The 27,573-nt window shown below is 46.0% G+C and overlaps 1 protein-coding gene across 14 annotated transcripts in view; it reads right to left on the bottom strand.

Moving 5' to 3' along the window:
* The window catches only part of FHAD1 (forkhead associated phosphopeptide binding domain 1), a 152,963-nt gene that overhangs the window by 95,700 nt on the left and 29,690 nt on the right, over nt 1-27,573 (bottom strand). For 12 of the 14 annotated variants that reach the window (XM_063631798.1, XM_063631802.1, XM_055261903.2 and 9 more), the window contains exons 4-6: nt 14,771-15,038; nt 7,648-7,757; nt 2,951-3,187 (exon numbers count right to left, since the gene is read on the bottom strand). In XM_063631798.1, the coding sequence (XP_063487868.1) occupies nt 2,951-3,187; nt 7,648-7,757; nt 14,771-15,038 (615 nt within the window). Of the gene's footprint in view, nt 1-2,950; nt 3,188-7,647; nt 7,758-14,770; nt 15,039-20,411; nt 20,538-27,573 lie in introns of those variants that run through there. The other 2 variants (XM_063631806.1, XM_063631808.1) reach the window with 2 other exon arrangements.

The following is a 27,573-nucleotide window of genomic DNA, read 5'->3' on the forward strand; positions in this document are numbered from 1 at the left end:
ACATCTTCATCAACTTCATGACCAAAATAAATATCCATATTGTCTATAATTGGCATAAATCCCCAGGTGTTTAGTGCCTATTATACTGTGTAATAAAATGGGCACTGGGTCATAAGAAAGTTAATAGTGCTAGGAAGACTGATTGCTTCAAGATACTAATTCAGCTTCTAATTAGCACAGGCAGTGCAGGCCGCATGGCGGTACGCATTGTCTTGGGGTATTGTATCAGATCGAAGGGCTTTGAGAGCAAATCGTTATGCACACACTTTCAGGAGACCCGGGAGAATAAAGTAATCAGAACAATAAATCAACCTGCCATGTGGCTTGTACGTCTGCTTGAATGTTCTGTTGGCAACAGAATATTTAAGAGACTAAAATGTGAGCAGATGAAACTTGATTTGGATTCAGACCAACTGCATCCTTTAGCTCAGAGATGCTTTGTTATAAAATATCATCTTTCAATTATGAGCCAAGATCAAAGTGGGGGGAGGAGTATTAATAAGTCAGAGTAATTCTTTCTTTCTTTTTTTTTTTTTGAGAGAGAGTCTCACTCTGTTGCCCAGGCTAAAGTGTGGTGGCATGATCTCAGCTCACTACAACCTCTACCTCCCAAGTTCAAGTGATTCTCCTGCCTCAGCCTCCCAAGTAGCTGGGATTACAGGCCCGCCCCATCACGCCTGGCTAATTTTTGTATTTTTAGTAGAGATGGGTTTCGCCATGTTGGCCAAACTGGTCTCGAACTCCTGACCTCAGGTGATCTGCCCACCTTGGCCTCCCAAAGTGCTGGGATTACAGGCGTGAGCCACCACGCCCGGCTACAGAGTAATTATTTCTAGATAATTTCTTGGTGAAAGACAAGTTTCCAGATAATGTGAGCACTTTAAACAATACCCAAAATGTGGACACAGACTCAAAGAGATGTGACAGTTACTCATCCTTAACCTTGTACCTGGACAAGACACTTCACTTAGTGCAGGAAAGCTCTGAAATGGGAGAGTTACTGAAAAAGATGGAGATCTGGTTGCAAAACTGGGCTCAGATGAGAAGAGAAAGAGGCTCCTCAATGAGTTAGAGACATGTCCAGGCAGCTGTCTGCCGCGGTATTTCCTATAGGACCAGCTCCTTTCATTGCACTTTCAAAAACAGGTCTGAAGGAGGGTCACTGCCTCAATATTAGGGCATATATTTGTCTGTTTTCTTGTCTACTCTGTCCCCCGCATTGGAACACAACTGTAAGAAGACAAGGATCAGGTCAACCTTGTTCTCTGCCGAATTCCCAGAGCCCAAAAGAGGGCCTGGCACTGGCTAGTCACTCAACAAACATTTGAATGAACGAATGAGTGGATGAATGAATGAATGAACAGACACTGTCCTATTCTGGAAGGTAACTAGGCCCAGCCCTTGCCCTTGTGGAGTTTATAGTCCTGGAAAGACTCTTCTAGGTTCACCAGGTCTAACCTAGGCTTTTTCCAGGACTGAAACTGTGCACCCTGAATTGGGTACAGAAGGGAGAGGCCAAAAGCAGTGAATCGGTGAACAGAGGCCCCAGGCATGTCTACAGTTTAACCAGCATGATGCACTGAGGGTGAAATTCACCAGTGGCCCATTACTCTTTTAACCAATTTGTTGACTGATATACAATAGCACTGACCAATTTTGTTTCTTTGAGACGGAGTCTCGCTCTGTCGCCCAGGCTGGAGTGCAGTGGCGTGATCTTGGCTCACTGCAAGCTCTGCCTCCCGGGTTCACACCATTCTACTGCCTCCCGAGCAGCTGGGACTACAGGCGCCTGCCACCACACCCGGCTAATTTTTTGTATTTTTAGTAGAGTCGGGGTTACACTGTGTTAGCCAGGATGGTCTTGATCTCCTGACCTCGTGATCTGCCCGCCTCAGCCTCCTGAAGTGCTGGGATTACAGGCATGAGCCACCGTGCCTGGCCATCACTGACCAATTTTAAAGTAAAAAAAAAAAAAAAAAGGAATTTGAATCAAGTTTCAAGAGAAACATACATGACCGATAAATTCAGAAATTCCAGGTGAAGAATTTTTGTTTGATGAAATTCCCTATAAGTGAACCAGTAACTAACTGCCTTCAGGGTTTGGTAAAGGCCTCTGTGTTTGGAACACTGGGCGGTTCCTTCTCCCCACTTAGCTAACTTCCCATAGCTCTCTCTGGCTGGGGCTGGATTTGGGTGAGACGTGGTTACTAAAGTGACAGCATTGCGGGGAAATAGGAAATGAAGGTGAGAACATGGGGTCTGCGAGAAGGCGGACCTGAGTTCAAATTGCACCGCCACCTCTCACATGCTGTGCAAGCTGTAAGCAGTTCTTGGGTGTCTCTGGGCCTGTCTTAGACTTTTTTCTTTCTTTCTTTTTGAGACAGGGTCTCACTCTGTCACCCAGGCTGAAGTGCAGTGGCACAATCTCAGTTCACTCTAACTTCTGCCTCCCAGGTTCAGCCTCAGCCTCCCGAGTAGTTGGGATTACAGGCATACACCACCACGCCTGGCTAATTTTTGTATTTTTAATAGAGATGGGGTTTCACCATATTGGCCAGGCTGGTCTCAAACTCCTGACCTCAAGTGATCCGCCTGCCTCGGCCTCCCAAAGTGCCAGATTACAGGTGTGAGCCACCACGCCTGGCCTGGGCCTGCCGTAGACCCTTCATCTGTAGAATGGATGTGTCAGAGGATTGTGGGATTTAAATAAACTAATCTAAAGTGCTTTGCACTAGTTCTTGCACATGGCCAGTGCTGAACAAAGGCTGATCTTATTCTTACCATGCTAGGAAACTGCCGAATGTCCCAGTCTTGTGGATTTGTGTTCTTAACCAGCATGCTCCACTGACCACGCGTTCCCTAACTCTGGGTGGCTCACCTTGGTTGGTGGTCCTGGGGCCCCCCGGGCCTTGGCCTGAGAGCTATGCTGTACCTCTCAGGCTCTGCCTACCTGGCTTTTCAAGCTCTGGATCTCTTTCTGTTTGGCATCGATGTCTTCATCCAGAACCTGACACTTCTGCGAGATCTCCCTCTCATTCTGCCTGGAGGTGGTGGTCTCCGACACCTTCTGACTCAGCTCAGCCACTTCATCCTGCAGGTTTGCTATTATGACGTCTTTGTATTTGGATTCAATTTCATAATCTGAGAGACGGCTGACCTCTTTTCCCAGCAGCAGAATTATTTCATCCTGGGTAGAGATCAGATGGGAAGCTTACCGGGTGTGGGCCTAGGTGTGAGGCTGAGCCCATTAAAAAAAAGGTAGGGGCTGGGTGCAGTGGCTCACGCCTGTAATCCTAGCACTTTGGGAGGCCAAGGTGGGTGGATCGCCTGAGGTCCGGGAGTTCAAGACCAGCCTGGCCAACATGGCGAAATCCCATCTCTACTAAAAATACAAAAATTAGCCAGGTGTAGTGGCGGGCGCCTGTAATCCCAGCTACTTGGGAGGCTGAGACAGGAGAAGCGCTTGAACCCGGAAGGCAAAGGTTGCAGTGAGCCAAGACCATGCCATTGCACTCTAGCCTGGGCAACAAGAGCGAAACTGTCTCAAAAAAAGGTAGGAAAATTATAGTGTAATTCTTTTGGGAAAGTAAGGGCGGGCAGGCAGAGAAAAGGCAGACTTTGAGGCTCTGTCACTTGGAAACTCATAGAGACGAAAGTTTGGTTAAAATGATTACTTGTGTATAGACTCCTATAATGCATGTGTATATCTTAGAGGGACAGAAACTTTCCTTTCCCCTAAAATTATACTTTCATATGAAGAACCACCATCCCACTTGGGAATTTTTGTTGCCAAAAAGTTTATTTACAATATTTTTAGGAACCAACTTACCAGGCCTCAGTCTAACATCTAGGGACCAAGGAAAGGTAATTAAGGAAATGACTCTATTCAACCACATTCTGACTATAATGGGGCTATTTAACTTTACAAATTTAATACATTCTGAAATAGCTTTTCCCCTTTCCTCTCTTCTGTTATTCCCTGGCTCTTTTGATTATTCACATAAAAATTTATTCCAGGTAACTGCGTCATGAAAAATAAATGAGAGGGGAATGGTGATTTATGTATGTAGGCTCTTGTAAATTTCAGGCTGGAAAAAACTTTGGGCTTGGCAGGCTGTGCCCACAGGTATCATTAACCCAGTCCCCCATCTCGCCAAAAGAAAAAGCACTGTAGCCGAAGAATTTGTTAGGTTTCCCAAAAAAGGGGAAAAAAAATCCCCCAAACTTCTCACCAGAACTCATCAATAAAATATCAGGAAGACTGAGAACAAAAATTCCCCGACGTGATTCATAGGCAGCTCAGAGTTCCTGATCAGTTATTTTGAGAAGAAACTGCTCTCCATGCAATTTTCCACTGGTTGGAAGGAAGTGGGTGGGCAGTTTCTAGACCAGCTCATTGCCTGGGGAGCTCGACCTTCTAGCTTTTGCTAACCTGGGGAACCACAGGGTTTTGGTCATGATGGAGCCCAACTGCTGCCCCAGGGTCTGTCGTTGGGTCCCTGTGAGTGCTTGTGGCAACATTTCAAAGGACAGCCTCAGAGTCCGTGCTCTGGGGCAGCCCCTTGCCTTATCCAATATGAGTTACCCGAGGGCTCCATTTCTAGCCAGGTGTTTGTTCAATATCCACAGAACAAACATGTATTGAGCATCTACTGTACGCCACGCTCGTGCTGGGCACTGAAGTATAGAGAAGCCTGCAGCTTATGGTGCACAGCTATGATTCCTGCCTTTCTGGTGAGGACCCTGTGACTCCCTTGAGGGAGCACCCCCGACCCTTCCACATGGTCTTGGTAGGAGGGTCAGTTATGTGCCCTGATCCTTCCTGTTCCACCTGCCATTGTGCATGTGACCCAGCCTGGTCAATTGGCATTTTCTCAGAGATTTCAGGTATTACTTAAAAGAGGAAGAAGCTCTTGCTTCCTTTTGGATCATAAACTTTAAGCTTACAGACTTCAGTTTGTCTACAGTCATGCTTTCCAACATAAGAAGCCAGCCTGCTGCAGAAAGCAAAACTATGAAGGAAACAGTGGAGAAACTGATAGCGGGGGAGGGGAAGCTGATCATTCAAGCTCCTGGATCCAGTCATGCCTGAAGTTGGTTGGCCTTTACATTTTCCAGTAAGATAAGACAATAAATGCTTGCTTGCTTGCTTGCTTTCTTTCTTTCTTTCTTTCTTTCTTTCTTTCTTTCTTTCTTTCTTTCTTTCTTTCTTCTTTCTTTCTTTCTTTCTTTTTTTTTTTTGAGACAGGGTCTTGCTCTGTCACCCAGGCTGGAGCACGGTGGTGCAATCACAGCTCACTGCAGCCTTGATCCCCTGGGCTCAAGTGATTCTCCCACCTCAGCCTCCCTAGTAGCTGGGACTATAGGCAAGTTCCACTATGTGTGGCTCGTTTTTTTGTTGTTGTTGTTTGTTTTTTGTTTTTTGTGTTTTTTTGCAGAAATCGAGTCTTACTATGTTGCCCAGGCTGGGCTTGAACTCCTGGGCTCAAGTGATCCTCCTGCTTGGCCTCCCAAAGTGCTGGGATTACAGGCATGAGCCACTGAGCCCAGCCTATTTTTTCTTAAATCAATTTGTTTATTGTCACTTGCACTTGAAGGAGACCTGACAAGCCAGGGCATAAATATTTCATAAATAGTAAAAATTTAGAAATGTGGTTGGATCCTATTTCCAGCTTAACAACTGTGGTGGATTAAAAATGGCTACAAATAACTTTGCAGCTTCTGCCATCAAGCAGTGGAGTCTATTTTCCCCAGCCCCTAAATCTAGGCTGGCCCTGTGATCTGCTTTGACCAAGAAAAAGTGATAGACATGATACTGGGTGGTCTCCAAGCAAGTTCTTAAGGGGCTGTACAGCTTCTGTCCTGGCCCTCTGGAAACCCAGAGGCCACTGTACTGCTATGAAGAAGCCCAGGATGAAAAGCCATGTGCAGAGAGGGCTCACAATTCCAAGTGTCCTTTAGTGGTGATTTTTAGTGGTGAGATTTTGGTATACCTATCACCCGAGCAGTATACACTGCATCGTATTTGTAGACTTTTATCCCTCGCCCTGCTCCCACTCTTCCCCCTAAATCTCCAAAGTCCACTGTATCACTCTTATGCCTTTGCATCCTCATAGCTTAGCTCTCACATATCAGTGAGAACATACGATGTTTGGTTTTCCATTCCCGAGTTACTTCACTTAGGATAATAGTCTCCAATCTCATCCAGGTAACTGCAAATGCTGTTAATTCATTCCTTTTTATGGCTGCATAGTATTCCATTGAATATATATACCACAGTTTCTTTATCCACTCATTGATTGATGGGCATTTGGATTGGTTCCGTGATTTTGCAATTGTGAATTGTGCTGCTATAAACAGGCATGTGCAAGTATCTTTTTCGAATAATGACTGTTTTTCCTCTGGGTATATACCCAGTGGTGGGATTGCCGGATCAAATGGTGGTTCTGTTTTTAGTTCTTTAAGGCATCTCCATGCTGTTTTCCATATTGGCTGTACTAGTTTACTCATGTAACCAAATACCACCTACATCGCAATAAATTATGGAAAAATTAAAAAAAGAAAACTAATAAAAACTCTATAAAAACTTAAAAAAAAATAAATCTGTCTGTGGGAAGAAACTAAAAAAACAAAAACAAGCAAAAAAACTAATTCCAGGTGTCCCAACCAAGGTCCCAGACATGGGAATGAGGCCTTCTGAGACCACCAGCCCCTGTCACGCCACGGATTGACTGCAGTTGCATGAGTGAGGCAGAAGACACCGGCAGGAGAACCTTCCAAGGCAACCCATAGAATTGTGGGAAATAAATTGCTGTTTTAAGCCACTAAGTTTTGGGCTGGCTTGTTTACAGCAGTGGGTAACTGACAGAGCATCCAAACCTGACTTCCCACCTTCCTCACCATTGCTGCAGACTCCTGGACTTGTCACTCCCGAGTGTGACAAGCGCTCCAGGTGGTTCTGCTCCTTACAGACTCTGAGAATTGCTGCAAGGTCAGCCCTGATCTTTAGGGGAAGCAAGGCATTGTTGGATCATTGCTTTTAGTATTAGGTTAGTGCAAAAGTAGTCGATCATAATATAATTTTCAGGTTGTGGCTAAGTGAGGCAAAATCAACCTGGATCCATCCTTCCCAAGTTTGCTTCAATTTATCTGTTCTGACCTCTCTTCCTGTCTCACTCCCTAAACCTCTCTGGTTCTTTAACAAGTCTTTCTCATTTGCTTAGTCATCTCTGACCTCAGCTCTCACTTCCTCCTACTAGGGAAGTTAACCAGACCTGGGTGTGAATCTCAATTCTGCCCCTTGTACTGTGCAACCTTGGGCAAGTTACTTAACTTCTCTGAGCTCCAGTTTCCTCATTGTTAAGTGATGGTGATAAAAAACCTATTTTGAAGACAGCAAAGATTAAATGAGTGAATGAATGTTAAGTACACAGGACACAGTTCAGCTCACAGTAGATGCTTAATAAACAGTGGTTGCGGAGGTCATAGTTTAGAATAAAACATTTGGTTGAATGTCTTGGGGAATAAGAGGTGGTTTCTTGGAAGCAGGATAAGGGTACTCCTGGGCCACAGAGAACAGGCATCGGCAAGTCCCTCTGCAGTGCGCTCGCTGCTGCAGCTCCACCCTTCCCCAGACCCCTCCCTCACCTTGTCCTGCTGGGCCAAGTCCTCCTCCACATAAATCTCCACGGGGGGAGCTGCCCCAGGAATCCCCTCGGCCACTGATTTTTCCGACAGTTTCATGGCATTGGTCCACACTAAGGCATGAGATCAGCAGAGAGCACAAAAGACATCATGAGTTTCCCTGAGGCCTGAAGAAGATGTTCACATTAGCCTTCCTGTTTGTTTCCCCCCAGAGATTGACATTTTATGTAATTTAAAAATTACAGGCTGGGCACAGTGGCTCACACCTGTAATCCCAGCACTTTGGGAGGCCAAGGCGGGTGGATCACGCGGTCAGGAGATTGAGACCATCCTGGCTAACACGGTAAAACCCCGTCTCTACTAAAAATACAAAAAATTAGTCGGGCGTGGTGGCGGGCGCCTGTAGTCCCAGCTACTTGGGAGGCTGAGGCAGGAGAATGGTGTGAACCTGGGAGGCAGAGCTTGCAGTGAGCCGAGATTGCGCCACTACACTCCAGCCTGGGCGACAGAGCAAGACTCCATCTCAAAAAAAAAAAAAAAAATTACAAAGTGGTGTGTGTGTTCACTGAAAAGCAGTGAAAGCATCACAGAAGTACTAGAAAGAGAAAGGGCCACCTCCTTCCTTCTTCCTTTGCTAACTGTGCTGTTACCCAATGTGATGTGTCTCTTTCCAGATCTTTCTCCTATGCCACAGAAGAGCTGGCGATCTTGGGCAGATCGTTTAATCTCTCGAGCAGGTCATTTAATCTCTTTCAGCCTTAGTTTCCACACATATTATTTAGGGGTATGAATAGTCTCTATCATAAAGGGCTACTGTGAGGAGTAAATGAAACGTTAGGCAGAGCAGGGATTGGCAAACTACAGCCCTGGGGCTGAATCCAGCCTATGACTGAAAGTACAGTTTTATTGGAATGTGGCCACAGTTACTCATGTATGTATCATCTATGGCTGCTTTTGTGCCACAAACACAGAGTTGAGTAGTTGCAACACAGACTGTATGGCCCTCAAAGCCTTATTTATATCTGGTTCTGTGATATTGGGATTTATAACAAGAAATAGATACAGCTGGCCCCCCATATGTGTGGGTTCCACATTTGTGGAGTTAACCAACTGTGGATTGAAAATATATATGTATGTGTATGTATATATATATATATATATATATATATATATATATATATATATATTTAGAGAGACAGAGAGACAGACAGACAGACAGGGTCTTGCTCTGTCACCCAGGCTAGAGTGCAGTAGCATGATCATGGGTCACTGCAGCCTTGACCTCCTGGGCTCAATTGATCTTCCCACTTCAGGCTCCCAAGTAGTTGTGACTACAGGTGCATGCTACCGTGCTTGGCTAATTTTTAATTTTTTGTAGAGACAGGATCTTGTTATGTTATCCAAGCTGGTCTCAAACCTCTAAGCTTAAGTGATCCTCCTGTCTCAGCCTCCCAAAGTGCTGGGATTACAGATGGGAGCCACTATGCCTGGCCAAAAATACGTCTTAAAAACCCAGTAAAACATAACAATACAACAATAAAAATACAGCATAAACAACTAGTGACATGGCATTCATATTGTATTTTGTAAGTGAGGGAACTGAGGCACAGAGATGTCAAGTACTTGCCGAAGGTGCCACAGCTGGTGAGTGATAGAGTCAAGATTTGAACTCAAGTTTGTCTGACCCAGAGCCTGTACTCATAACCATTATGCAGTAAATGTGTTGACCTTCATGATATAGTGTTACATTTTAAAAAGTAGGATACCAGTGTTAGGGTCAAACAATCTCATTATTATTCCATTACTTACAGTATATATAAATCAGGATGGTATCTTTAAAAATCACCCCATGCATTTCCATTCTCCATTCTAATTCTTCCTCCCTCACCTGTATGAGCTTTGCCATTAAGATTCGGCCTTAGAGCTGCGGCCTTACTGCCTGTTCGAGGAGAAGGGCGAGCACCACCAAGACGGGGGCCTTGACCAGGGTGATTCTGCCCCTCAGGTGACATTTGGTAACATCTTGGGACAATTTTGAGTATCACAGCTTGAGTGGGGGAGAACTGCTGAGAGTATCGAGTGGGTAGAAGCCAGGGATGTTGCTAAACACTCAACAATGCACAGGCCGGACCAGGCCTGGTGGCTCACACCTGTAATCCCAGAACTTTGGAAGGCTGAGGCAGGCAGATCACTTGAGGACAGGAGTTCAAGACCAGCCTGGCCAACATGGTGAAACTCCACCTCTTCTAAAAATACAAAAATTAGCCAGGTGTGGTGGCAGGTGCCTGAATCCTAGCTACTTGGGAGGCTGAGGCAGGAGAATCGCTTGAACCCGGGAGGTAGAGGTTGCACTGAGCCAAGATTGCACCACTGCACTCCAGCCTGGGTTACAGAGTGAGCCTCTGTCTCAAAATCAATGCACGGGACAGCCCCACAACAAACAATTATCTGGTCCCAAATGTCAGCAGTGCCAAGATTGAGAAACCCTAACCTAGAATAAATAAGTCCTTGGCTTTGTGTTTCCAAATAGAATTTTTCAAATCGAAAGCAAAGCAATGGTCTAAAGGCAAAACACTTTTGTTTGAAGAGTCCAGCTTTGGTAAGAGAGGAAAGGTCTTCCTCAGATTCCTCAAAAATGGGTGCTTTCAATGAAGAGCCAACCTGGAGGCCTGGAGCCGGCAGTGTTCTCCTGAGCCTGGAGCAGAGAGGCCCGGGTCTGACACAGGGGAACTCCTCACTACAGGAAGATGCAAGCCCCTCTCCGCATCAGGGGAATGCGGTGGAAGTTTGGGAGCAGACATCATGGTGCCTTCCCAACCCAGATGACACCCCGGTGGGAGGCTGCAGTGGAGAAGCCCAGGCAGATCTGAGGGCCTCAAAGCCTTTGGACCATTCATGGCTCACTCACTTCCCAAGTTCAACGTGGCACTGGAGAAACAGGTGGAGAAATCTACTCATCAAAGACTGAGTGAAAAAAGAAAGAAACAGCACCTGTGTCTACCAATGGACGAATGGATAAAGAGAAATCTGTGATACATTCATGGAATGTGACTCAATGATAACAAGAAACAACTTTTTTTGTTTGTTTGTTTTTTGAGGTAGAGTCTCGCTCTGTTGCCCAGGCTGGAGTACAGTGGCACACTCTCGGCTCACTGCAACCTCTGCCTCCCGGGTTCAAGCAATTCTCCTGCCTCAGCCTCCTGAATAGCTGGGATTACAGGTGCGCGCCACCACACCCAGCTAATTTTTGTATTTTTAGTAGAGGTGGGGTTTCACCATGTTGATCAGGCTGATCTTAGGCTCCTGACCTTGTGATTCGCCCTCCTTGGCCTCCCAAAGTGCTGGGATTACAGGTGTGAGCCACCGTGCCTGGCCACAAAGAACAACTTGTAAGACATACAGCAAAATGGATGAATCTCAGAAATATGCAGAGGGAAAAAAGCCTCACATGAAAAACATACACGACATGATTCCATGTATTTGAGAATCTAGAACAGGAATCTCTAATCCGTGGTGGAAAAAGAATTTGGAAGAGTAGTTACCTCTAGGGGAAGGGGTTGGGAACTGACTTGGAAGGGACCTGAGGGAGCTTCCTGGGGTGATGGTGATGTTCTTGACAGGGGTTTGGGTTACACAGGTGTATACAATTGTCAATACGTAGTGAGTGTTCACACGAGATCTGTGCATTTCATTGAGTGGCAGCCAGTCTCCAAGATGACCCTGGTGATTCTTGTCCCCGTATTCATGCCCCTATATAGTCACCTCCAATGCTGGATGAAGCTTGTATTAATATGCTCAGGTTGCCATAACAAAATACCACAGACTAGGGGGCTCAATAACAGAAATTAATTTTCCTTTATTAAATTTTTAATTTTTTCTTTTAAAAATAGAGACGGGGTCTTGCTATATTTCCCCAGCTGGTCTTGAACTCTTATCTTCAAGGGATCCTCCTGCCTCAAGCCTCCCAAACTGCTGGGATTACAGGGGTGAGCCACTGCACCAATTTATTTTTTCAAGTTTTAGAGGCTGCAAGATCAAGGTGTTGGCCGGGTGGCTTCTCCTGAGGCCTCTCTCCTTGGTTTGCAGATGGCCACCTTCTCACTATGTCCTCACATGGTCTTTCCTCTGATGTCACTTGTGTCCTAATCGCCTCCTCTCACAAGGACAACAGTCAGATTGGATTAGGGCCCACCCTAACTACCTCATTTTAACTTAATTACCTCTTTAAAGGCAGGTGGATCACCTGAGGTCAGGAGTTTGAGACCAGCCTGGCTAACATGGTGAAAACTCATCTGTACTAAAAATACAAAAAATTAGCCGGGCGTGGTGGCGGGTGCCTGTAGTCCCAGCTACTCGGGAGGCTGAGGCAGGAGAATGGCATGAACCTGGGAGGCAGAGCTTGCTATAAGCCAAGATTGCGCCACTGCACGCCAGCCTGGGTGACAGAGCAGACCGTCTCAAAAAAAAAAAAAAAAAACCCACAAAAATTAGCCAGGCCTGGTAGTGGGTGCCTGTAATCCTAGCTACTCGGGAGGCTGAGGCAGGAGAATCACTTGAACCTGGAAGGCAGAGGTTTTAGTGAGTCAAGATCATGCCACTGCACTCCAGCCTGGGTGACAGAGTGAGACTCAGTTTCAAAAAGAAAGAAAAAAAGAAAAGAAAAGAAGGAAGGAAGAAAGGCACTCTCTCAATACAGTTAGGTTCTGTGGTACTGGGGATTAGGACTTCAACATATAAATTTTGAGAGAACACAATTCAGCCATAACAGAGCTTATCTATGTAACCAAGGCTACTGGAGAAATGATGGAGTTTGACTCCTGAGGCTGGATCTTAAGAGACATGTGGCTGCTGCTTTTCTCTCTAGGACCACTCTTTTGGAGGAAGCTGGCAGCCATTTCACAAGGAGACTCAAGCAGCCTAGGAGAGGTAGTAGTGGTGAAGAACTGAGGCTTCCTGCTGTCACTAGTGAGGAACTGAGGCCTCTTCACACACGGATGTGAGTGAACTACCCAGGAGATGTGTCCTCCAGCCCCAGGCAGGCCTTCAGAGGACTGCAGCTCTCGTCAAAAGCTTAATACAACCTCCTGAGAGTCCCTGAACCATAGCCATCCTGCTAAACTACTCCCAAATGCCTGACCCCCAGAAACTGTGTAAGATAATGCATAGGATTTTGGTTTGTTTTAGGTGCTATATGTTAGAGTAATTGGTTATAAATTGGTAACTAATACACACCGTATGTTAATTTTACACAAAAAGACAAAAACTGTTGAACTCCAGTTAATGGTATACGTGCTCCATTAACTCCAGTTAATGGTATAATGTTTAGGGGGAAGTCCACAGCTGTAGGAAACTTATTTTAAAATGTATCCAAAATTAAGATGAATTAATGAATTCACAAAATGATTGATAGATATACAATAAGAGTATAGCAAAATGGGCCAGGTATGGTGGCTCACGCCTGTAATCCCAGCACTTTGGGAGGCCAAGGTGGGCGGATCACTTGAGGTCAGGAGTTTGAGACCAGCCTGGCCAACATGGAAAAACCTCGTCTCTACTAAAAATACAAAAATTAGCTGGGCATGGTGGTGTGTGCCTGTAATCCCAGCTACTTGGGAGGCTGAGGCAGGAGAATCGCTTGAACCCAGAAGGTGAACTCCAGCCTGGGCAACAGAGTGAGACTCTGTCTCAAAAAAAAAAAAAAAGAGTATAGTAAAATGTTAATGGTAGATTTAGGTGGGGAGGGGGTCATTGTAAAATTATTTTTACTTTGCTGTATGTTTAAAAAATGTTCATATTAAGGCCAGGCGCGGTGGCTCACGTCTGTAATCCCAGCACTTTGGGAGGCCGAGGTGGGCAGATCACAAGGTTGGGAGATCGAGACCATCCTGGCTAACATGGTGAAACCCCGTCTCTACTAAAAACACAAAAACAAAAAATTAGCCGGGTGTGGTGGCGGGTGCCTGTAGTTCCAGCTACTCGGGAGGCTGAGGCAGGAGAATGGTGTGAACCCGGAAGGCAGAGCTTGCAGTGCACTGAGATGGTGCCACTGCCGAAATCCTGCCACTGCACTCCAGCCTGGGCGACAGAGGGAGACTCCGTCCAACAACAACAGCAAAAAAAGTTCATATTAAAATGTTGGGGGAAAATGGCTGAGTCATTTCTCAATGTGGGTGGTAGGTATGTGATGGTGATGATGTAAACCGTGGAGACACATTGCCTTTACTCTTCAGCTTGCATATGTCACAATAATAATTATTTTAGTGACTGAAGAAGGTGACTATGTGAATGGTCTTGAGCAAGACTGGAAAAAGATATGGAAGCCTCTGGGAGATACCTGGGGACTCAGAAGGGCCTGGAGCTGGGACAAAGAGGACAGAGAATGGGACCTTGATGCCAGAGGCTAGGGAGGAACTCTGGGAACCATGCCTGGGGACTAAACTGACCAGCTCTTCTGCTGGTGAGGCTGCTGAGGCCAAGAGGACAGTGACAGATGGGAAGTTTCCTCCCCAAGTGCCATGAGGCTTTCAAGGGGGTAGTGGGGAAGGAAGGACACCCTGAAGCTTGTGTGTGTCCCAGAGTGACCAGGCTGTGAGTGGGCTGTCACCAAGCTCACCAGCCTTAAATGGGACCGAAAAACGTTAGATTAGATGGGACTGAATACACTTCCTCAGGAGAAGTCATTTTCCTTGGTAAGTGTCAGTCTCCTCTGACCTGTAAAATGGTGGTAAAATATTTTAAAAACTCCTAGGGCTGTTGGGGGCAAAGGGGATTGCAATTACTAATATTTTTGCACAACTGAGTCAAAGTGTGTTGACATGATCCCGTGACACACTCATATGTACACACACACAGAGGCAACACCCACTGCAGGTGCCCTGGTGTGTGTATACGGACACAGCACAGAGGCTGGAGGGATACGCAGCACAGAGTCAACAGGGAGACCCTGGGGATAAGGATTACGGCTGATTTTTAACTGTTTTCTTACTTTCTGCTTAACCTGAATTTATTTTTATTTTTTACAATTGAACATGTTCTACTTTTAGAATCAGAAAGTAAACCAAAGCCAAGACCCATCCACATGGCCGTGAACCACCCCCAAGCCACCGATGGCAGCCCTGACGCATACCTTGCTTGATGACGGGGGGCTTGCGGGCGTCGTCCATCACAAACGAGAACATCTCCTTGCTGGCGCTCACAGGCCGCCTGTGGGAGGCCGGCAGGACCACAGTGGGTCTGGGGAAGGCCTGGGACCAGCTCCTCTGCATCGGTGCTGGCTGGATGCCTTGGTGGAAGGGGATATGTGGCAGTGGGAGGGCCTGGTTTGGCTGCTGTGTGCCACAAGGTGGCTGTGGCCCTGGCCATGGTGCTGGGCCCCTCATCCATGGGAAGGAGACCTGCAGGGGCAGACAAGGGTCAGGGGAGGTTATGACCAGCTGGGATGGTCTCCATTTCTTTGTCCCAGCCATAGCATTGCTGCCCAAGGTCTTGGTTTATGAGTCACTTCCGGTCAGGCATGGTGGCGCACAACTGTAATCCCAACACTTTGGGAGGCCAAAGTGGGAGTCTAGCTAGCTTGAGTTCAGGAGTTCAAAACCAGCCTGGGCAACATGGCAAAACCCTGCCTCACCAAAAATTCAAAAATTAGCTGGGCCTTATGGCCTATGCCTGTAGTCCCAGCTACTTGAGAGGCTGAGGTGAGGATCACCTGAGCCCAGGAAGTAGAGGCTGCAGTGAGCTGTGATAGCACCACTGCACTCCATCCTGGGCGACGGAATGAGACTCTGTCTAAAAAATAAACAAACAAAAAAAACAATGAGTCACTTCCCCCAGGAAGCCTTCTTGGACTCTCCTCAAGTTTGGGATGGGGGTCCTTGCCTGGACCACACGGCACACGATCACACTACCATTGAGTGAATGCGTGCTTTATCCAGGCGTCCTGCCGAAAGAGTCACCTTCATTAACTCATTTAATACACTCAACAGTCTGCAATATCAACACTCGGAGGACACAGGCCGGGCAAGAACAAGGGACTCTGAACACCATAGATGTGGTATTGATCTGCTGAGCCAGGAGAATGTCCCCTCTAAGGGATTAGGGACTTTTCATCTACCTTTCTTACCACTGTATCCTCAGCCCCTAGAATAAATGCTTGGCACATACCTAGTAGGTCCTCAAATGTTGGTCAAAATAACAGACAAGCCAACCACTGAGATTCCAGTCCAGCTCCCTGGGACTCCACAGCCTTTTCTCTTTCTGTCCACACTGTGGGTCCCTCTATCCCTCAAAGTTCAGAGCTCTGGGATTGCAGGGACGCTGACTGTCTGATTAGCCTTTGCTTTTCCACACCAGCACACCTGATTCTGGCAGAGGCCCCGGGGAAGATGCTACAGCTACTTTCTGTGGAGAGCATGTCAAAATCCATCTAACCGTGGATGAGCAAACGTGGAGTGGTGCTGACACCTGGCTTTTGCCATGGATTAATACTTTAGTGGTGGTTTCTCCCTGGTGCCTAGTGGTTGAAGGTGGCATTGATGAGCACTATCACTTATTGCACTGAGCTTATTGATTTCTCATCATGACCCTTTGTGTGAGGGTTCTCCTTATTCCTATGTTAGAAGTGAGGCTTGGAGAGGTTAAGGGATTTACCCAGCACAGGCAGTGGTGGACAGGGAACTGGGATCAAGATCTGATGCCCTATCCCTCCTCTCTTTCTTTCTCTCTCCCCTCCTCTGTCTCCCAATCCTCTTGGCACAAACAACGCTTTCCAGGTAGAGCTAAATTCAAAGGTTTGCTTCCTAGGCAAGAACTCATCCCTATTTTCCCAGGGCTCACGGTTCTCCTTCTGTAGCCCAGAGACAAGATGAGCTCAGACACACACAATGAGGAAAAGGACAGAATGCTTCCAAAATCAGAGCTCCAGCAGACAGCACCTCCTAGAACTTCAGTTGGGTTTTATTGAAGAGGAGGTCTCTCCACTCACTCAGGATCCTAATCTCCAAGCTGCAGTCTGTCTACAGCCGCTCAGGGATCCTATGCATTCCCCCCAAGGCTTTCTTGGAGTCAGCGAGGACTGTTCTAGGAAATCTGGCACCAAACTCCGATCACCTGGTGATATATGGTTTGGCTGTGCCCCACCCAAATCTCATCTTGAACCGTAGTTCCCACAATCCCCTTAGGAGGGGCTGGGACGGACCTGGTGGGAGGTAATGGAATCATGGGGGCAGTTACCTCCATGCTGCTGTCGTGATAACGAGTGACTTCTTGTGAGATCTGATGGTTTTACAATGGGCTTTCCCCACCCCCTTGCTCTGCCCTTCTCCTTGCTGCCGCCATGTGAGGAAGGACACGTTTGCTTCCCCTTCTGCCATGATTGTAAGTTTCCTGAGGCCTCCCCAGCCCTGGGGAACTGTGAGTCAATTAAACCTCTTCATTTTTAAATTACACAGTCTCTGGTATGTCCTTATAGCAGTGTGAGAACGGACTAATACATCTGGGGACACCTGGCCAGGCATTCATAATGACACTGGCCCACTTGAAATCTGTTTTCAGGAGTGGGTCTGGGCAGAGTTCCAGTACTCTGTTACCTTATGTGTAGTTTCCCATTTCTCTCCACTGCCAACTTATGTGTAGTTTCCCATTTCTCTCCACTGCCAACATCTCAGCCTCTCCACCTACCCTCTTTTCTGTTCTTTGATTTCAGAAGCTGAGCCACTGTGCCCCTGCCCTGGACTGACTTCTCCATCCATCATGTCCCTCCCCATCCTCAGGGCTGTCTTGCCTCACTCATTCCCATGACCTTTTCCTATGGGTTTAATAAGTACTCATTGAATGAATGGGCTGAAGGTGAGATCAGGCAAACTCCGATGTGTTTTACTCCAGCCTTCTGGAACACAAATGTAGAGATTATTGGTTGTGGTGGAGGAATCCACTTTCAGGCTAGGACATTCGGTGGGCGGGGCTCTAAGGTAAGGGTGCCTCATGCCAACTAACTGCACAGGTTCTAATGGGAATGAGCATGTCTCCTGCCTCAAGGGCAACATTTCTGCAGTGGCCGGGCCAGAACCCACTCAGCATCTTTTGGAGACTATGGGTAAATCTCCCTCCTTCTCTCGGCCCATTGTTGTAGGTGGGACTAAGCAACAAATCACATTCACTGGCCACAGTGATTGGCCAGGGGTGGGGCATGTGATCCAATCAGAGCCAAGGAGACCAGGCTGGACACCAGACTCTCTAGCCACAGAGACCTGGGGAGTTGAAAATGTAGCCAGCACCAAGGGGTGCAGCCCAGACGTGGAGAGAGGGAAGGTGGTTTTCTTTTCTCCATTTTTTTTGAAACAGGGTCACTCTGTCATCCAGGCTGGAGTGCAGTGGTGCAATCACAGCTCACTACAGCCTAACCTTGTGGGCTCAGGTGATCCTCCTGCCTCAGCCTCCCAAGTAGCTTGGACTATAGATGCAGGCCACAAGGCCCAGCTAATTTTTGTATTTTTTGTTAAGACGGGGTTTAGCCATGTTGTGCAGGCTAGTCACAAACTCCTGGGCTGAAGTGATCCTCCTGCCTCAGCCTCCCAAAGTGCTGGGATTACAGACATGAGCCCCAACACCCAGTCTGTTTTTGCTTAATTGTAAAAAAATACATAACAAAATCCTCCATCTTAACCATTTTAGGTGTACAGTTCAGTATTTTTAAGTAAAGTCTAACTGCTGTGAAACAGATCTCCAGAACTTTTTCATCTTGCAAAAGTGAAAATATATTCTCATTAAATAACTCTCCCTTCTCCTCTCCTAAGAGCCCCTGGTAACCACCATTCCCCTTCTATTTCTATGAATTTAAATACTCTTTGTCCCTCATATAAGTGGATTCATACAACATCTGTCCTTTTGTGACGGGTTTATTTCACTTAGCACAATGTCCTTTGGATTCCTCCATGTTGTAGCATGTGTCAGAATGTCCTTCCTTTTCATGGCTGAATAATATTCCATTGCATGGACAGATCACATTTTATTTATCCATTCATCTGTCCATGGACACTTGGGCTGTGTCCATCTCTTGGCTATTGTGCATAATGAACAAACAGAGAAGCTGGTTTTGAGCCCTGGCTCGCGTTGCACCCTGCACTAACTGCTCAGTACTGTGAGGCTAGTTTGAGCTGGTTTTGTCACTTGCAGCCCCCACAGTGCTAATGAGAGGGTCTCTAAAGGGGCCGGTGCATGACCTGTAAATGCAGCAAAGACTGCAATCAGCTCTTCCAGTTAAAAAAAAAAGTTTTATTTATTTATTTATTTATTTATTTATTGAGATGGAATTTCGCTCTTGTCACCCAGGCTGGAGTGCAGTGGTGTGCTCTTGGCTCACTGCAACCTCTGCCTCCTGGGTTCCAGCGATTCTCCTGCCTCAGCCTCCCAAGTAGCTGGCATTATAGGCATGCACCACCACGCCCAGCTAATTTTTTGTATTTTTAGTAGAGACAGGGTTTCACCATGTTGGCCAGGCTGGTCTTCAACTCCTGACCTCAGATGATCCACCCGCCTCGGCCTCCCAAAGTGCTGGGATTACAGGTGTGAGCCACAGCGCCCGGCATTGTTTGTTTGTTTTTTGAAAGCATGTTGATTTAAGGCGGCTTTAGTTGGAAGGTTAATGTCGGTCTTCTCTACTTAACAGGCCTACTCTATCATAAGCAAGGTCAAGGTTTTCTCAGAAATTGCTGCTGGTAACTACAAGGAAACAGTGAGGAAGATAAACAAACATAAAAAAAAGACTCCTGAAAAACTGGCTCCTGGCTGAGCTCGCATTAGAATGTACATAGAGTTTGGGATCAAGGTCAGTTATCAACAAGTCTGGTTTAGAAATAGTTAAAAAATACTTGCTAGTGCCTTCCTTCTTTCATTCTCTTTCTTTCTTTCTTTCCTCCTCTTTCTTTCCCTCTGACCATATGGTATGTGGCGTGGTGGTTTTTTCTTTGTTTATTTTTGAGGCCAAATGTGCTCTTCCTGATCTCTCCCACACTGTCTAAAATAGCAGCTTGCCAAAGACCTGGACCACACCCACGGCTGAATTTCTATCAGCTTGAACAAACACCCAACCAGTAACGTACTCGAGAACTCCAAATCCATTGTTTCCGGATGATCTCCTTGTTTCTTGTGTTATTACACTAACATCCGCTTCTGACCCTGTCAAGGCTTCAGGGTGAGAAGGACACCCTAAAACACCAAGGAAGTTTGCCCAGAGTCCCACAGGACCCATGTATTCTTCCAGGAAGCCCTGGAGGCTGTGGACAAGGCGGGGAAGTGGACCTTGCCCTTGGAGCATCTGTCACGTTTTCTGCTGTCTGCAATTTTTTTTTTTTTTTTTGAGATGGGGTCTCGCTCTGTTGCCCAGGCTGGAGTGCAGTGGCACAATCTCAGCTCACTGCAAGCTCTGCCTCCCGGGTTCATGCCATTCTCCTGCCTCAGCCTCCCGAGTAGCTGGGACTACAGGCACCCACCACCAAGCCAGGCTAATTTTTGTATTTTTAGTAGAGATAGAGTTTCACCATATTAGCCAGGACGGTCTTGATCTCCTGATCTCATGATCTGCCTGCTTCGGCCTCCCAAAGTGCTGGGATTACTGGCGTGAGCTGCCGCGCCCGGCCTCTAATTCTTATCACTTGGCTTTGAACCACCAAGGAGAGAAGGCTCTAGGTGCTAGGCTGTGCTGTGCCCTTCGTATATGTGGCCTCATCTAATCACGAGAATAACTCTGGGGTAGGGGAAGCATTTTTACCCACATTTTGTGCATTTAGGAGCAGAGGCTCAGTGGGGTTCAGAGACTTGCCCAAGGTCCTGAAGCCTGGAAGTGGTGATGCTGTTCGACTCCAAACTCTGTGCCCCTGGAGCTTCCAGGTCATTTGAAGTCGTGATTTACACTTGCTTTCCATACTTGCAAAAGGATCTTAGATGATTGGCTAACGAAGAATAGATTTTCTGAGTTAAAAAATGAAAATGAGAAATAGATGGTGTGAAAATCCCCAAGATGGTGCATGGGCTGTGTGTGGACAGGATTTTCCAGGAATGCTATAGGCTCCCTCATGCAAGTTTGAGTCACAGGGTATGTGCAGCACCCTGGATGCCACTCAGAGAACCGCAGTCTCCCCCCAGGCAGGGCTGTAGCTGGCTCACTGCTGTGCTAGAGGAGAGCTGGGGCCTGTTGGTGCTGGCTCATGAGAGCCAATGAGTAAATGTGGAGAATTCTGTGAGCTGGCTGATAAACACAGCCATTATTATATATACTTACAATTAAATTATACCAGAAACAATAGTAATAAATACTTAAAACTTAGTCTCCTAATTATTTTACTATATTTCATGATAATCTGTGCTCTTATGGTTATTCTTCCTACTGCGTCTGTGTGTTGGCAGTGCTGTAGAGTGATGTGCTGCTACATAGCTCTCTGTGGCTCTGTGTTAGTGAAGCTTGAAATTGGCCAGGATGGTGAGGTAGGATGTGGGATTCAATTCTGGAGGTTTGGCTCAGACACCAGACCAAATTGAAGACCAGCTAAAACAGGGCTGCAGTGGAAGCAGCTTTCCATAAGACACGCCCACCAGTGTGCCATGTCAGTTTTGCACTGTCATGGCAACACCCAAAAGATACCACCCCTTTCCATGGCAATGACCCAACTACCTGAAAGGTAATACCCTTTTCCTGGAAATTTCTGCATAAACCACCCCTTCGTTTCTGTGTAATTAAATGTGGATATGAATATGACTGCAGAATTGTCTTTGAGCTGCTACTCTGGGTGCACTACCCATGTGGTAGCCCTGCTGAGCAAGCAGCAGCCCCGCTCCTGCCACTGTGCACTGCTGCTTCCATAAAAGGTGCTGTCTCACACCACTGGTTTGCCCTTGAATTCTTTCCTGGGCAAAGCCAAGAACCCTCCCTGGCTAAGCCCCAATTTTGGGGCTTGCCTGTTCTGCATTAATGGGAGTATTTACACCACAGAAATCAGGAAATGCTACAAATCAGGGATTGATTTTTCGTTTTGTTGCTTGTCTATTCTTAGGAAGGTGTTGGATAAAATATTAGTAATACAGATGAGATTTAAAAGTGTTTTGTGTCTGTAGCCATCACATTATGAGTAGCACAAAAGATATGGAGGAAATTTTCTTCTGATATTCAAAAACTAGTATCCAATAGTTTCTTCTGGTATTCAGAAACTATGATAGCAAAGAAGGTGTTCATGTCATTGATGAACATGTGAGGTTCCAACACAAATCTTTCTCATTCCACTTTCGTCTTACAAAGGTAAACAAATATATCCACCAGTAATCTGGTTGGAAACTTATTCATCAGTTGCTACCATAAGTTGGCTAGGGATACAAGAGTTTGGCAAAAATCAATAAAAATCCTCTGTGAGAATCAATGGCTCTATGGAATTTATGATAAATTTGCAATAAAGAGTCTTGCATATTTTGTTATTATTTGTAAAGAATATGCTACACACTCTTTGTGTCAGTAAGCTTTATACTATACCTGCATGCTTCACTTTTTCAGACACTCATCAGCATAGCACTGGCTGGACCCAGTGCCCAGTGAAGGGCCTGGCACACACTCTAGGTGCTGGCTGACCGAACTGAATTGAACAATTGGCAAACAGAACTAAAGTTAAAAAAACCCTTCAGCTGATTCTGGGGCTGGGGCAGGGAGAATACATTATGAGCCCGGGGCATCTTGTAACAGCAGAAAGTGAGTAAGTGCTCAAAAACAGAAGGTGCGGGCCCTGTTAGAGGGATGGGCACCAACCCAAAAGAGCTCCAGCGGCCAAGGCTAGAACAATATGAGCTACAAAATAAATAACATCAGGTGGATTATAGTACAGAGAATCAAATAAAGACACAGGAGTCCATGCTGATATAAATACATGAATGAGTAAATAATTCAATGGCGGAGAAGAGACACTTCCTGACAGAAGATTGTAACACACATAGGTAATCCCCAGCCAGGAGGTGGAGCTGAGTCTTAATTAATGCCCCCTTCCTCCCCTCTCCTTTTTTTTTTTTTTTTTTTTTTTGAGATGGAGTCTCGCTCTGTAACCAGGCTGGAGTGCAGTGATGTGATCTTGGCTCATTGCAACCTCTGCTTCCCGGGTTCAAGCGATTCTCCTGCCTCAGCCTCCTTAGTAGCTGGGACTATGGGCACGTGCCACCATGCCTGGCTAATTTCTGTATTTTTAGTAGAGACAGGGTTTCACCATGTTGGCCGGGATGGTCTCCATCTCTTGACCTCGTGATCCACCCACCTTGGCATCCCAAAGTGCTGGGATTACAGGCATGAGCCACTGCACCTGGCCTCCCCTCTCTTTTGAGGGTGGGCTACGCTTAGTGATTTGCTACCAAAGAACAGATTTATGGACAAGGAAGCAGTAACTTTACTGTGGAGAAACCTGTCCAATATCCCCTCAACCACTTGATGAAGTGAACATCACAGGGATGCCAGGTGGCTATCAGTGCCCCTGAAATGATAAGATGATAGAGACACTTTGCCTTTGTGGCATGCTTTCCGAAAGCTGTGACCCCACTCTAACCAGAGGAAAACATCAGATGAATCCAGACCGGGGGACATTCTCTGGGATATCTGGCCAGTATTCTCAGGATGGTCAAGGCCACGGAAATTAAGGAAAGACTGAGAAATTTTCACAGACCAGGAGATATGATAATCAAATGAATATGGTGCCCCAATGCATCATGGATCCCGAAGTTTAGCTGATATTAATAATAATGTACCGATGTTGATTCTTCTTTTTTTGGTTTTGAAAACTGTACTATGGTCATGTCAGATGTTAACCATGGGGTAAATTGGGAGGCGGTACACAGGAACTCTCTGTACAATCATCACAGCTCTTCTGTGAATCTAACATTATTCCAAAATAAAAAGGTTATTTAATTTTTTTTTTTTGAGACAGTGTCTCACTCTGTCACCCAGGCTGGAGTACAGTAGCGTGATTTTAGCTCACTGCAACCTCCGTCTCCCGGGTTCAAGCGATTTTTATGACTCAGCTTCCCGAGGAGCTAGGATTACAGGCATGCGCCACCACACCTGGCTAATTTTTTGTATTTTTAGTAGAGACGGGGTTTTGCCATGTTGGTCAGACTGGTGTCAAACTCCTGGCCCCAAGTGATCCACTCACCTTGACCTCCCAAAGTGCTGGAATTACAGGTGTGAGCCACCATGCCTGGCCAGGTTATTTAATTAAAAAACAAAAACAACACTCTTTTAAGGGACCTTTGAGTTACCAGAAAAAAAAAATACAAAATCCACATGGAACCACTAATGTCACTTATTCATACAGGTGGTCCTCTGGGTCTACTTTCAGCCTCTACTTCCTCTGATCTTACTCAATTTTACACTAATAACTACACAATTACAAGGACGGGAAGGGGCAAGAAAGAAGGGGGAAAGGAGGCACACTGATCCCAGCAGAGAGCAGGAACTGACTGCCAGACCCTAAAACGTAGACAGAAGAGCCCCAAGGCAGCAGAGGGTGCTATGTGGGGCCCAGGAAGCTAGCCTTCTCCATCTCAACAGCCCCTGGCAGGTGCCAGGATTCAAAATGGGGCAATAATTCTAAGTTTCCAAGAAAAGGATCAATTATGTTTAGGATTTTCCATTCCAGAAATCAGGATTATACATGTTAGAACACAGAACAGCCAAGTTGCATACTACTTCCACGTTGTAGAGCTTAAAGAAGTAGGTCCCTTTGAGCTATTCAAAAAGGCCATTCATCTGGATTTTGGCCAGGTGGGTTAGGGGACACCTAAGTGCATTCTGGCCCATCATACTTTCCGTCTTTGTAAACCTTCTACCTTAAAGTTTTCCTTTTCCTTTAAGTTCTAATTCATTTCCTGGTCAGTCCATAAAACGGGAAAGAGAATCTAAGGAGAAAACACTTAGATGTTTGCAAACTGCCTTTTCTACCCTAGACTCGGCCTGCTGGAGCTCAGTCTTGCCAGATTGAGTGACTGAATGAACCAATGCATGATCAACTAACTTAGGAAAAGCGGCGATGTGGCTGCGGTTTGGGAAGAGTGTGATCTGCAGGAAACAGCCACGGTTGATCCCTGGGGTTTTGGGCCGGGTCGTCTGTGTTCTGTTTCACCAGGATGCTAAGGCTTCCGCCTGCGCTCCTCCCTGCAGTCCTCTATGCTGTCTGCACACTCTGTAGACATCTGAGGACGAAGCAAACTTCAGGAGTCCTTCTGTGTTTTTGCCGAGGACATTGTGCCTGAGGCTGCCTGCTGCCCCGTGCCCTCCACTTCACGGGCTTTGGAAAATGTCCTTTGATATAAAAAAACCTGGTCTCAGGACTTTTCATCACATCAGCAGGTCCCCCCCAGGAGCTGTAACAGCACAGTGTAGAGGAAAAATACTACGCGATTGGGCTGGGAGATGACAAAGCTTGGCTATCGAGACGTTTCTTCTGAAGTGTGCCGTGCTCTCTGGTTCTTTGTTCAATCCCCAGTTACTCGGCCTGGTTACAGGCAAAGTCACATCCTTCTCAAGAACGGGGAGTACTTAACGGTCCCATGAAGATGGGAAATGCCACCTTCCCTGGGATGAATGACTAAACCCCCAACTCTGTGTCCTTCTCAACATACACAGAGGAGAAAAACAAGCCACCCTACTTCCTTGGAGACCGGCCTGCAACTTTCCTGATAGAGAATGGATTATTCATCATTTTCTTTCCCCAAGCTCCTAGCCCGGAATCTCATTGCAGAGGCTCAGCTTAGGCAGGAGGAATGCTTTCTTGCCATGGGATTTTTTTTTTTTCCTCCCTACATTGCATCCATCTCCTGCATGGGTGTGGGGCAGACACCCCTCCCTCCCACAATTCTGAGTCCATTAATTCTAGTGGGGCTCATCCGCTCCACTCTGGGGTAGGGAGTATGTCCCAGGCCTGGCCAGTCAGAGCAGTCCATGTCTCTGGCTTCAGTGATTGGTTTGGGGACAGTCATGTGATCCAAGCCAAGCCAATGAGGAGGCTTGCTCTTTTCCTAGAGCTGCTGAGTTTGGAAGGTGCTGGGGTTGCCAGTGGCCACCTCATTACAGGTGGGGCAAGAATCTGCTTGAGACTATGAAGCTCACAAGGATGAAAGAGATAGATTCCTTTGTTTTGTTTTGTTTTGTTTTGTTTTAAGGATCGGAAAGTTTAATAGGCAAGAAAGAAGGAAGAAGACAGAAGGAAGAAGCTCCCGGTACAGAGAAAGAGGGAAGGGGGCTCCAAAGCCGAGAGAGGTAACCCCAACAGACATTCCTGAGCATCCCTTGAGCACCTGGATCTAGCCAGGCCTGAAGCTGGTGCTTCTGGCCTTTTCAGTTACATGAAAAATAACTTCAACTACTTCTTCTTCTCCTTCTTTTGCTTAGGCTGGTCTGAGTTGGGTTTCTGACACTTGCAAAGAGTAAAATTTCCTGGAAAATATGCTTATTGACACGAGCACAAATATCACTATGTACTCAGAATGAAAGGTGTTAATGTGAGTTCTGACTTGTTTGAATAACACCCACCAGGCTATAGTCATGCACCAAATTTACCTTTAAACTTGTAAGAGTAAAGCAGTGGCCCCAGAGAAGAAGTGATTTAAGACCAAGGAACCAACCACAGGTAGTAAAACATTAGGTGGAGAAATTTGGAACAAATAAACAGTTCTTTAGCTACAGCAGCCTCTGGACTATAAACCTCAAATTTCTGTTTCAAAAGTTATACCAGGGAAAACATTCCAAAGTTTTTTTTAAAAAAAAAACTTCCAGTTGAAGAAACAGGTAAAATTTATAAACATTCATCTGTTGTATATATTATACATTAATGTCAAGCATATTTATCAGATGTATCAATATGATTATATTACTATATATGCAAATGCATATACATGTATGTGTATATTTAGAACCACATATCTCCAAGTTCTGTTTTAAAGAGGTAATGAAGGCAGGTAATCCCAGCACTTTGGGAGGCCAAGGTGGGCAGATCCCCTGAGGTCAGGAGTTCAAGACCAGCCTGGCCAACATGGCGAAACTCTGTCTCTACTAAAAATACAAAAATTAGCCAGACGTGGTGGCGGGCGCCTGAATCCTAGCTACTTGGGAGGGTGAAGCATGAGAATTGCTTGAACCCAGGAGGCAGAGGTTGCTGTGAACCGAGATCATGCCACTGCACTCCAGCCTGAGCAACAGAGTGAGACTCCGTCTCAAAAAAAAAAAAAAAAAAAAAAAAAAAAAAAAAAAAAAGAGGTAATGAAGACTGTTCAAAGCGTATTTTCCCTTTTTCCTATTCCTCAGTTAACTAAGTAAACTATTAACCAGCGCAGTTCCTAGCAGATAGCAGGGGCATTCGTTCTTTCTCCTATCCCCAGAATCTCCTATCCTCCTTTTTAGCCCTTCCTTCAGACACTGGGTAAATGAAAGAGGCAGAATAGCATAGTGTTATGAGAGGAGGTTGGTAAACTTTTGCTTAGAGAGCCAGAGAGTAAATATTTTTGGCTTTGTGTGCCATATGATCTCTGTCTACTCAACTCTGCCATTGGAGCAGAAAAGCAAACACTGGTGGGCATGGAGGTGTTACAATAAAACTTTATTTATAAAAACAGAAGATGGTCTCAATTTGACCCATGGGATGTAGTCTGCCGACCTCTGGTTAAGAACATGGGATTTAGAATTAAGCAGAATTTGTTCATCTATCTCCTCTGCCTCCTACCATCTATAACCCCGAAAAATGTGTTACATTTTGTGCCTCACCTGTAAAATGGAGATGACAACAGATACTTCTTACTTTGTGAGAACTGAATGAGATCATATATATTAAGTACTTAGAACACTTCCTGGTACGTATAATAAGTGCTCATTACACATTAGCCACCAGACATTATCATCAGCATCAAAAAAGAAACTGAAAG

This window comes from Symphalangus syndactylus, chromosome 22, assembly GCF_028878055.3.
Source record: "Symphalangus syndactylus isolate Jambi chromosome 22, NHGRI_mSymSyn1-v2.1_pri, whole genome shotgun sequence".
Taxonomy (NCBI): Eukaryota; Metazoa; Chordata; class Mammalia; order Primates; family Hylobatidae; genus Symphalangus; species Symphalangus syndactylus.